The following is a 12,575-nucleotide window of genomic DNA, read 5'->3' on the forward strand; positions in this document are numbered from 1 at the left end:
CGCATGAGTCTCTGGCCTAGAGGTCACCACTCATCAGCAGAGGTTGAAAAGCCCTTTCCCATCCTCACTCCTATAAGTATTGAATACCAAATACTGAAACATGTCCTGCAGCACATTCCCTGCTACCAAGACCTAATCTGAGTGTGGGAGGGATCAGCACCTCCCCTCTCCCTGGCTGTGGTGTCCTGGGAGGTGACAGACATGTAGGGACTTTGATGTCTGCAAGTGTAGAAAAGTAGGAGATAATAGAACTAGATCCTTACAGGGTGAGGGCAGGTTGCTGTGATACACCTAAACACTGGGTTATTATGTTGTCTGAGGCTCCTCTTAGATGTGAGTGGGTGATGTGTAACTCACACAGCTATAAGGATACAACAGACATTAAAATAAAAGTTGGCCTCATTAATCTTTTCTAAAATATCTGAGGTCTGCACGAGTTCAAAACTTCCCAGTGGACGCTCAATTTTCTGTTGATGATCCTGTCAATGATGCTGCCCTCTGCTAGCAGCAGCACCAAGCAAACTTCCAGCTCTGCTCTGTTAGAGGGCCTCATGCTAATACAATAAAATATTTGCTTAAGGTGAGAGAGTTTTCCTGGGATAGCATTCGGGACATGTAAAGGCAGGGAGAAAATTCAATTGAGGAAAGAGAAGCTCTATACACCTTTATGTCTTTCCAGTGTAACACAACACTCACTTTTCTGAAGAAGTCCCTTTGACTTTCCCCAACCACATGGGCCATTTTGTCTTTGAAATTCTCTCCAGGCACGTTGGTTTTATCTGCTCTTAAGGGTGTACCTTTACTCTTCCATTTTTTCTCTCGCCATATAAAATTTCAAACCCTTCACAGTGATGCGCTTGACCTACTGAACTGGAAGCAAAACCTCAGGGAGCCCATCATTAACCATGTGGCAAACTGGTCCTTCCCACTGGCCTCACCTCCCCAAATTTCTAATTGCTAAAGCAGCGGGAGACCTGCCCCAGCAGGGAGTTGCACTTCAACCAGCAGAAACCGATAACGGCAGAAGTATTTTGCTGTGTCAAATCCCTGCCAGCACTGTAGCTGCATATTTTCCCGATGGTTATCTCCTTTCCCAGGGTGCTCTGTGGGTGCAGCTCAGGGGAAACGTGTCTCACCAAGTCAGCGCCAACCCGCGCCAACTTTAATTCAGCAGCATCTCTTCCAGCATCGCTTCCAGCAACCGGCCCTGGGTATCACCCACAGCACAACAGAAACGCAGCTCTGCCACTGTCCGGGATGGGGTGGTGTGTCTTTTCTCTCCCCTCCACCATGCCTTGTGTTCCTACTTTCTCTCAGACTCCAGAGGAACAATCCTCGCCTTGTTCCCGCTCAGTGACCTGGCGCTGGGATTAACACGCATGAGCGGCTGCATCATCTGCACGGGGAAAGAATGCTGGGGCTGCATCCGGGTGTAAGTGGCCATTTACACCCGTCCTCAGCCAGCTGCTGGGGTGGATGGAGATTTAACACAGCCCAGGAAAGATGATTAAAAAAAAAAATTCAAACCCAACCCACCCTGGTTTTTGAGAGGGTGATCTATGCAGTTTCTGGGCTGGAAAAGGCATATGCAGGGAAAGTCTCGTGTTGAATTGCTGGTAGGGCTGCAGGGAGAAGGACTGCACAGAAATGGGGGTCACATAGGTGGTATTTGGAGCAGCAGAGCCCCCAGATGATGACTTGCCAGTCAGCTGCACACTTGATTTTAATAATAGTAATAATAATATTATTAATAATGTTAGTATTGGCCCTTTGTAGAGTGCTGCCAAGAACCTCAGTTCTGCCTGAGGTTGTGTGGCCCAGGGAGACCTCCCACACTAGGACTGGGACTCCAGGAATGCAATCACCAACTGGGGGAACACGTTAAGGACACCAAAGTGTTTTGCTCTGCCCACCAACCACAGAGCTGATGGGAACAGTTTCCAGCCCCTACCTGGGCAGCAGTTGGGGCCCCCAGGGAAGGAGCCTGCCCTTCACCCTCTGCAATTTTCTCAGGACTGGGCTGACTAGCATGTCCAAAGGGCTATTTTTTTTTTTTTAGTTTCTGAAAAGATGATGTCAAGGTTTGAAAGTCTAGAAATTTTTTAGAAATACTGTTTATCTCCGTATGTAGTTTCTTGCAGACTTGGACAAGTCAGCCAGCCAGAGCTGGATCTGACTTTCTGCTCTGGCTGGAGGCTTAGGGTGGTTCTCCACTTGCCTTGCTGGAAAGCCCTAAGGGAAAGCAAGGGAGGCAACAGCATCCACCCACTGCTTCATTTGGCTGTCCCAGCACCATCATTTTCAAGTGTAAGCAGGATGCTGCTATTAGGCAGGATGAAGAAACATGGCTATGAATGCTGTCAGAGCCAAACACCGGAGCTGGAAGCAGAGGGAAGAGCCATCCCACAACACAGGCCAGGTTACCTGAAGGTCCCCTGGTTCAGAGGAGGCTTGTGCCTGAGTAGACACACCTGAGAAAATCTTTGTTAAGTACAACTTGGTGGTGCCAGCCCCACAGGGGTCTTTAGGCATCAGAGTACACTTACAGAGAGAAACCATTTCAATCTATATCATTTTGTCTTAACCCTCAGGCACATTTTGGGAGTGCCTCTTCCCCCTGGGAGCAGGAGTGAGCCCTGCTGCTGTGAGCAGTGTTTGAGACCCCTGCCTGTCCAGGCAGCAGAGGAAGGGCTACAAATATGTGCTCCATGGTGCTGCTCCTCCAGGGTCTGTGCCCCCAGCCACCTGTGATCCCTGCAGCCCAGCAGGATGGGAGCAATGGACAACCATCAAAAAGGACTCCTGAGACACCATGTGCATCCATGTTATTCGCTTTCAAGTGCTTCCACAGCAGATGTAGTTGTCAAATGATTTTGTTGCTATCCATTATTTACTGTATCAAATTAGAAATCTCAGAATTGGTTACAGAAAAAGGAGTTATTAGCTGTCTAGTAATTTAAATGATCTGCTCCCCCTTACTTTACATTTCGTGGAGTTATGTTGACACTTGAAAAAAAAGTTCTGTTGCTATAGCTACCAAAAATGAGCTTCCAGCCATGAGATTATCATCAATAAAATATGCCAGATGTGTCTCCAAGAGCTTTCATTAATAAAAAAACAAGTGTGATGAGAATCTTCAGACTAATTCTAGGGGACATGAATGAAATGCTTTTAAATAACTAATCTGATGAAAAGTAAAAAGCAACTAGCACCCGTAAGATTTTATCCCAAGCACTAACTGAAGCATTGCTCCCAGTGAGAACACATGCAGCAAAACAGCCTTTTCAGAAACACACAACCCAGAAAGCTGAGCACAAGTGAAAGGGGAACCCTGTGTTTTACCAGGCTGACGCTGGTCCCTTCCCTCCTGAAGAACTGCTGATGTGCAGAACAAAACCCTGGGGCACGTTGTAATAGTGAAGGCTGAATTTCCTGTCCTTGCAAAATCTCTTCTTCTTTGCAAGTTGTCTCAAAAAACTCAGCATCTTGTTCCCTCTGGAGCGCCTTCCCATATGTATTACAACTTCAAAAGAAAGATGCATCCACTGTTGGCCCCAATGAAGGCCCACCAGCTATGCATCAGCAGAGGGGGACAAAGGGAGCAGAGGAGAAGCTGAGAGAGAAGTCTCAAACTCCGGTCTTGCCCGAGGACCAGCAGGTCCCTTCCCAGCAGCATGGCAGGGTGCTGGGGGGCTCTGCTCATCCTTCAGGTTTCACCAGCCCTTGGAGTCTCTCTGTGGTGGGTATCTGCTCTTGTTTGTTACAGCTCTTTCACACAATATTTTCCAAACATCTCTGGGTCACCTTGCCTTGTCCTAGGTTGCCAAACTCTGACCAAGAACATGACAAAGCCAAACTCCACCATTCCCGAGGCTGATAACCCAATTTCTACCAGCTTTATCAGAAAAGCATATGAACCAAGGATCCGCTTCTTCATCTCCACTTGTGCTTACACTCCCAGAGTCAGGTGTGCGTACAGTTCTCCTCCCCTGACAACTCCTGTGCAGGTTCCAGTTGGATGAAGAATAGAAGGAGATTTTTTATTAAAATTGCTTATTTTTATGCATCTTGGTACCTTTTTTATGTTTGTTTGTTTGGGGTTTTTTTTTTAATGCATTTTCTCTCATTTCCCAGTCCATAGCTCATTTTCACCAGCATGTGACCAGGTTAATAAACTCACTCGAAGCTATGTGGATGCTCTGAGTCCAGTTTGAACACTGCATCTCTGATTAGCCTGTAACAGGCAAAGTACTTGTTTGCTGCAGTATTGTCACTGAATTATCCTGCCCTGGAACTGGATGCCAGTGTTTGTCACCATGGGAATGAAACATTAATTTAATGCTATCTGCATTTATTACAGAGCAAGCCCATTGTACAGGCTGCCAAGGGAAACTGACAGTCCTCTACAATAATGACTGTGGGGGAAAAATATCCATTTCTCATCAGGAATGACTCTTCCCACCTCTCACGTGCTGCTCAAGTGTCTGTGGATCAGTGGAGACAAGTCAGCTGGAAATGAGAGAAAAATACAAAAATGTCTCAAGCTTCACCTACGAGTTGATTTGATAACGATTCACCCACTGCACAGGTCTGACTTTCTCCATCTTATACCATTATTTTGCAGTTCAAATAAAGAAATAAATTTTTGTGACATTTCAAAGTATTTTCTTGAGGAAAAAAGAAAAAAAGATTTAAATAAAGAGTGGCAAATGCTTAGGAGAATATTCTGGTACCTGTTCTGAAACATAACACGCAGCTTTTCACAGTATTTTAATGTCGGGATCCAATCCTATGCAGCTCGGCGGGAAGGAGCTGCATCGCCGGCTGTGGGAAAACGTGGCTCTTGGCGTGGCAGCGGGACACGGGAACACAGACAGGGGGGCAGCGGTGCCCGGGAGCCCCGGGCTGGCGACAGCGGGCGATCCGAGCGACCGTCGCGTTGCCGAACGCCGGGAATCAAACGCGATCCCAAGGTATCCACAGGGGAGCCCCCGCGCGCCCCCTGGCGCTGAACGGGCACCGGATCCCGAACAGATCCAGGGCCCGGCTGCCAAACCGGGATTCCAGACCAAAGGCAGAACAGAGACCCAAGCCAAGGGAGGGAGCAGGGATCCCTGGATCGGCGGTTCCCAGCGCACGAGGCCCCATCTTTCCCCGTGCTCTCTCGTGGCCGTGAGGTCTCGGATCGATACAGCGCCCACAGCAGGAGCTGCCATGAGCCAGGTTAGTGCTGGCTGTCACTCACCAGCTGGAACTTTAGCCCCAGATGGGAATTCCTTTTTTACTGCCCTGAGCAGTGAGATGACAAGTGCGGCTCATGCTTCATCACATCCTTGTGGGCTCACTGACACAACGGTGCTTTACTGGGCAGCGAGGATGAGCTCTGCCATGGCAGGGGAAGAACTCATCATTTGTTATTATAAGCTGAACCTCAGATCTAAAAAGTGTCACACACCAAACTCGAAACTTTTATTACTCCACCACAGCCTGGCCTGTGTTCATTCCACTCGATACTCGTGGCTCAGCTCGTCTCCTGTTGCATGGCCCTAAGCACACGGCCTCATGTTCCAGAGGAAAGCAGACCTGTAGGAGCAGCAATATCAATTTCTTTCAGTAAAAGCAGGCAGCTTGTCCCTTTCCCCAGCACTCAAGCCCGGGTCCCCAGGGGGGCAGGGGGGAGCCCTCCAGGCTAAAGGGGCAGAGGGTGGCAGCGGCAGAACCAGGACTCCCTTCTTAGCGTGTGTGAGCAGCAGAAGCTGTGCTGCCTCTGCAGGACAACCCACCAGGGTGAGGGAACCCGACAGGGCACAGCCCCCAGTGCACCTGTGAGAGGACACCCTCTCCCAAAGGAGCTTCCCTCTTCCATCAGCAGCAGGAAGGGGGGGTCACCCTGCTACAGCCCCCTCTGCAAACCAGGCCCTGGACACCATAGTCACGGGGCAGCCGGCACTACACACAGAGAGGCCTCGCAGTGGTTGAAACAGCTTTCCTGGGCAGCAGATTGAGTTCTGTCGTGGTTTCTGCTGAAGGGTATTTCCTACAGTAAAATCGTCTAAACAATCATTTACACCCTCTCAGGGGAAGATCAGCACGAAATACTCTGCCAACACCCACTTGCTTATAGGATGCTGGGTGATCATGTAAAACATCTGTCCTGACAGCACAAAACCTCCTGGCTGATGAGAATTGGACCTGTTGATGAAGGAGATAAGCAGACAGGATAACACGACATTTACACTTTGCTGAGCTAATTTACTTCTAACCTTTTAATTTCCTGACAAAAGCCACATCAAGAATCCACTAAAACAGCAAGTGGCTTCACAGGTATCTTCAATATGGTGTTATCAGCCGTGAAGTGTATCTGTCTCCAACTGCAGGAGACAATTCAGTTGACTTACAGGAGTTCTCAGGCATTTGTTCCTCGCAATAGAAGCCGTGGAAATAGCTCCTTAACACACGCCTGGGGACACCTCTGAGTCATTTCCACGCCCAGTTTTGTGGATTTAGGAACGCAGAGAATGTGGGTTATGCTGCTCTCCCACTGCTGTTACTTCCTGCAGGTACAGAACAACACTTGCCTTGGTACTGTAGGAGAAGCCATTCGATGGATTGAGTTCTGTTCCACGACAGGGAGCACACTACTGAATATCACTCCTGAAACACCCCTCTCTTTCCACTTTAAAGTCATCAGCCTCTTACTTCCTTTTCAAATTTAAATAGGCTCTTTTCTTTTGTACTGTATTTTCCTTCATGTAATTGTTCCTCTGCCCATTATACTGGACAGCTGAGCTGAATGATACCCTCTGCACCTTCAGCTTTCACAGTGGAACATTAAAGGAGGCAGCAGCTCAAATTACCCTCCCTGCCCAGTCCCACGTCATTCCCCCCAGCAAGGAGTGCTTAAAGATAAAAGGATGAACAGTCCTGTAGGGAACTCAAAAAGATTCATCAACTCGAAACTCCCCAGGCAAAAATTCTGACATACCCATCAGTCTTCAGTAATCATCTTCCAGACATGATTTCTGTGTTATTTAGTGAGGTTCTATTACATACTTAATACGTACTTAAGTGACAGTTTTGCACATAGCACATGGTAAACAGAGTGATGCATTTTGACACTTCCTGAATTGGTGTTACAAGGTCTTGGTGCACTCAACACTGAAGCCGCTCAGGCCAGCCAATGTAACAAACTTGTTCTGTCAATCAATTCCGTATCAGTTTTGTCAGTGCAGGTAACCACACCTTTTCCCTGTCAAGAGATGTAATAATATTTTTTCTTAATTTCAGAGGTAATTTTGGATCATACATTGCTCCCCAGAAACTTCAGTGTGAAAGGAGATTTACTTTCCTTTTGATCATCCCTTAGTCATTGTCTGCAATTAAAAACATCTCAGTTGGTCATCTCCTAGCAGACACAAATCCACTCAAAAGCCAGCACTGCACTGCTGTGACTGAGCCATCTTCCATTAATAGGAAATACCAGTTGATATTAAAAAAAAAAACAACAAACCACAAAAAACCTCAACCTCCCCCTCCAAAAAAAAACCCAACAAAAAACCCCCACCCAAACCAACCACAAACCAAAACATTCACAACAAAGAGAAGCCATTAAAAAATCAACTACATAGCAAGTGTATCTTTGGGAAAATCAAAGTAATCCCAGACTAGAGGGAGGCAAAGTCTGATAGACCATGGCTGTAACTGATGTCTGACACTTCCATAAGCATCAATCAGGTTTTTTTTTTTTCTGTTCTTTTGTTTGGTTTGGGATTTTTTGGCTTGTGTGTCTTTTTCTATTGTGAACAGTCTTCTGATGACTAAGATTTAAATATTGATATTTGTGTGGGGGAAAGCTTACTTGTATTAACTAACACGGATATGAGGTTAAGAGACATCAAGTGATCACAATTTACAAAGACAAAAGTGGTCATGAAACCTATCAAGTGAAAAGTATTATATGGAGACAATGTAAAAAACAGGTGTAGAGATAATAAACAGAATAAATGCACAAAGAAGTTCAAAGATTTTTCTTCTCTTTATTTAAACACAAATACATTTACAGCATGCAGGTAAGTTAAAACTATATGGCGTCTTCCCCAAACCAATTGTTTTAATGCATCTTACGTGTACTGAAGTTAAATCATATTCCACAGGTAGACTTGTCCTCATGTCAAATTTAGAGTTACACACAGTAGTGAGTCAGCATTTAAGTTATGTAAATAATTTAGTTGTTCACCAGAAATAAATATTATTTCATCAAGTTCCTATCCTAAACCATCTTTTAAAAATATGATCTAGAGGAACGTAAAAATAAGAACCATTCAAAGACTGCAAGTTGAAGTAGCAGTGTTGAACATTCCCCATATAGACTGAATATTTTAATTTACAAAATACAGTAACTGTTCTGTCTGGCTGACCCATGACAGCCAAACCAGAAAGCAAAGAAAGTTGTGTGTTTGTTTCTTTAATTTTTTTTACATTTTAAGAGGCAGTTCTTGGTAAACGTCATAAAAGGTTTCAAATAAAAAAAAAAAACTTTAAATATAAAAAGGTGATGTACACTGAGCTACACACTAGTTACTATTTAATCTAATTTTTTAAACACAGCAATTTTCAGCACCAAAACCCATGACAATTACCTACAGGAATGAAACCCCCACTCACAGGCATGAGAAAAAAATCCTGCTTCATTTCAGTGCGTTGTTTTGTTTTTATGATTGCACATTGACAAATGAAGGTCTGAAAACCTGTAGTTAGCATTGAGAAAAATAATGGACAGTGCTGTTTCCATTATGAGAAATTTAATTCAAAATATTTTGCTGTTCCTTTATTTTTCTTTGCTCAGTATGCTGTCTTCAATCGTGCTCTAAAACAACTGTAAGTTTGGAGTGTTTGGCAGCCCTAATGAACAAAACTGTCTTAAAAGCCGAAAACTCCAGAACAGTGAGATTTCCAACTGATACACTCAACCTTTAAAAATCAAACTATTAAAAATTCAGACTACTGTAGAAATAGAAAAAAGTGGTTCAAGGTCTAAAATTTGACTATAATCCATCATAATATAAATATTTTGCCTATTTAAAATATAAAAGTTGAAAGTGATTTGCTGTCTGAACAGTCACAGAGTTTCTACCGTTTCCACAATAACTGATGAAAACCCAGCAACAAAATTCAAGCCAGAACAAAAAGTGGTACCAACCAGGTCAGGAAAGCTCACCTGACCTTAATATTCTTCCAGTAATATTAAGTTCCTTCTCTCTCAAAGACCTGGTAACCAGTTTCCATACAGAAGAAGGTTGTTCTAAAAATTATAGTGGCTAAACCCTATGAATAAGTTAAGCAAATTACACTATAAAAGTTTAAACCCTGGATTCAGCTCAGTGGGAGTACTGGAGCTCAAAACAAAACAAAAAAACCCATGTTTCATTTTGTTAGCCACTTTACAGGACTTTATTGCAAAGAGAAGAAAAATATTCAACAACTACTACTTTGGACATTTCATATACCTACTTACAAATGGATTACAAATACAATTCAGGGTAGCACTTTATTATTATTTTAAACACGTGTCTCTGGGATATCCAGATACACCGGTTTTAAAAAGTTGTGTCCTCTATTAACGCATCTGAATTCGTTAGCCTGTTGCTGAAAAAGGTTTTTCTAACTGAAAATTAAAATTTTAGCCAAAAATTCCAGTACTGTATGTAGTGGAATATAAAGTTACATTTTAGATTGCGCCCATTTCGCTATTACAAACAGCGAAAGTGAACCATCACAGATACAGACAAATGGACAGACAGGCTCATCATAATGAAGCAGAATGTTTTCACTCCACCAGACTGTACTGTGTGCAGAATCAGGAACAGGACAGATGGGATAATCCATTGCCAGAGTCTTTTTTGTAAACTTAGGTTTACTCTTATTACTGTACAATATTTAATTCTAAGTCACCCGATAACCGGGCATTTAATCAGATAACAGTTATACAGCCGTGTTCATATTGAACTCTTGAGATCTGTGGTGTAGCGATCGCAGTGCCTCGTGGCAGTTGTCGTAAGCACTTCAGTATTCTTACACTGTACAAACAGATTTAGTTCCAATGCTCTATGTAGCATTCCAAAAGAAAACTGTGATGTAGAGTGCCGCCCTAGTTCAGTGGGACATGTAGTGTTATGTGAAGTGATAAAAATGAAAGCATACTTAAACACTGTTGCACATTCCCTAAGACAATAAGATGTACACAAATTAAGCTAGAAAATTGGAACTAAGATTTTCTCAACATACATTCAGCTTGGCACAGTGCAGACTAAATTTAAGACATGAAAGACAAACTGTGTAATAAGCAGAGCTACACTTTAAGTAACATGTCATTTTTCAAGACGCCAAAATTGCACTCTAGTTTTTTTTTTTTGGGAATCAGTTAGCAGAATTTGTAGAAGGGGGAAGAGCTGTACAGGCCAGGTATAATTTATACATTTTCAGAAAATAATCCTACAGTCCCCAAATGGAGAGATTATTGTCATGGAATGACTCCCTCTACACAATATCGGATACTTCTCACGCCGCATTTACTTTTCAGCAACTGTAAATGAGAAAAATCACAGAGTTAAGCCAAAAATGCCAAGTGACTTATATTTACAGTAGACCATATCACTATTTACATAGATTTAAGAGCCCAGTTCTTAGACTACTCAGATAAGTGCTAATAAAACATTTACTTTAAAATAAGGAATCTCTCAACACAAAGCATTTACAGCATGACAAACCAACTGGGTGTGCAATCTTGATGGCATTAGTGGAGTAAACATTACAGAGAGAAACCACTCGTAACCCAGCTCCATTTTCCATGACTGTTCCTGCTTTTTCAGGCTAGTGACAACTGCATGGATGTCACCCACCAGTTATTGCGAAGTTTTGATTTTGCTATTTTGGAAAGATGGAATGGGAATTAAGACATCATTCGGCATTAATGATTTTAATTTATCATCTCTGTACTTCTTTAATGTGTGCAGAATAATTCGTTAAATAGTGGTCTCCAAAAGTTAAACAGTATGCTGTGTTCCAACTCTACCCAAAGTTCTTCTCTAATCACAAGTTCACGTGCTTATAATCTGTATTAATCCTCAAAAAAAGTATAGCCATTACTACAGAGAAAAATGATCCTGGCCACCAGAGTATTCTCAAGCTCAGAACAAGTTTATATTTAATAGTAAAATAAGTTCCAAAAGTTTTGTTCCTTTGCTTCCATAAGAGACAGGTTCTTCTAAGAATAAGATAGGAAAGTAGAAATGAATTACAAGTCTCCTGTCTTTAGGTGCTAAACTCTACTCGCCTCTACCACAATAGGGGACATGATGACATCAGCAGAATTACAGGAAAGCTTTGCAACTGATTCTGTGAGCATATTACATGGGAATGTTTTGGTTTGTTTGTTAAAAACATGTTCTAGACAAGCCTTAACCATTTTGCATTCCTTCATGATTTACCTACACATAGTCCAAAAGTCAAAGTGCCAAGTCTCATATTTATATTCTCCAGGAGCAACAGTGAAAGCTCTTGTTCACAGCAAGATGCAAATTCCTATTTTAACTATTTATCGCTGATTATATCTGGTCTTCTAAAGCTTGAGCTATGAGACTAAATAGGTTCTTTTCAGTTTGCATTCTAGGCAACATCAGAGCATGTGCAAACTCATGCTAATAAGGACAACTAAAATAAATTGGGTCAATCATACCTTTAAATGTCTCTACATTGGACAGTTGAGCTAGATTGCCTTTGTAGTCAAAGTAGCTATCTAAAGATTACTCTCAACATGTTAATGATCAAGAGTCCATGAACTGCCAGCTCCTTGGTCATTTAAGGTGTTATTCAAAGTTAAAGTACCCATCACTTCAACCTCGTACTTATTAAGAGACATTACTGAACAGAACCAGGTACCCTGACTAGTACTACAGCCTAATTTTCTCTAAATTGGAGAGAAAGCTTCGGAAAGTCAATCAGCTAATAAAAAGAAACTAATAGAAACAAGTTTAACATAAGCTGTTCTGGAGCCCTTCAGAATAGGAGCACCAGGATTCAAGCACCCCACAATCATTTTAGGTGTACTTTCAAACTGAAGATGACAATAACCTTAACTAAGGGAATGTCTAGAAGACATTTATAGACACGCTCAAAAGGGAAGAAGACAATGAAGAGTAAAGCATTACTGTTTGGTGAGCAACAGATCAACTATAGAGCAGACATTAACTAAAAGATGCGATTCTGTAAAGCAACTTCAGCATATCAAGTACCACACTGCGTAATTACTTTGGAGATTAGAGATCTGCACATTAATAAGTGATACTTCGGAGATTAATAAGTGCATATATTAATTTCAATTACTGTAGCTGCATTTTAGCTAGGCTAACATTTTAAGTTTACTGGATGAAGACATGAGTTCTTCTGTTATATAATTCCAAATCACTGACATATGAAGCAGTAAGAAAAGCAAATAAATAACATATAAGAATAGGGTCATTTTTACTTCATCACTGAATGTTTTCCTGAAGAAACCATATTTAGAAAGATAATAGCAA

The 12,575-nt window shown here is 42.5% G+C and overlaps 1 protein-coding gene across 1 annotated transcript in view; it reads right to left on the reverse strand.

Moving 5' to 3' along the window:
- Positions 1-8,016: 8,016 nt before the first annotated feature.
- Positions 8,017-12,575, reverse strand: part of KIF5B (kinesin family member 5B) — a 34,741-nt gene continuing 30,182 nt past the window's right edge. The window contains exon 26 of the mRNA XM_032688204.1: positions 8,017-10,582. Coding sequence (XP_032544095.1) covers positions 10,576-10,582 — 7 coding nt within the window. The 3' untranslated portion in view covers positions 8,017-10,575. The remainder of the gene's footprint in view (positions 10,583-12,575) is intronic.

The sequence above is a fragment of the Chiroxiphia lanceolata genome, chromosome 1, assembly GCF_009829145.1.
Source record: "Chiroxiphia lanceolata isolate bChiLan1 chromosome 1, bChiLan1.pri, whole genome shotgun sequence".
Lineage (NCBI taxonomy): Eukaryota > Metazoa > Chordata > Aves > Passeriformes > Pipridae > Chiroxiphia > Chiroxiphia lanceolata.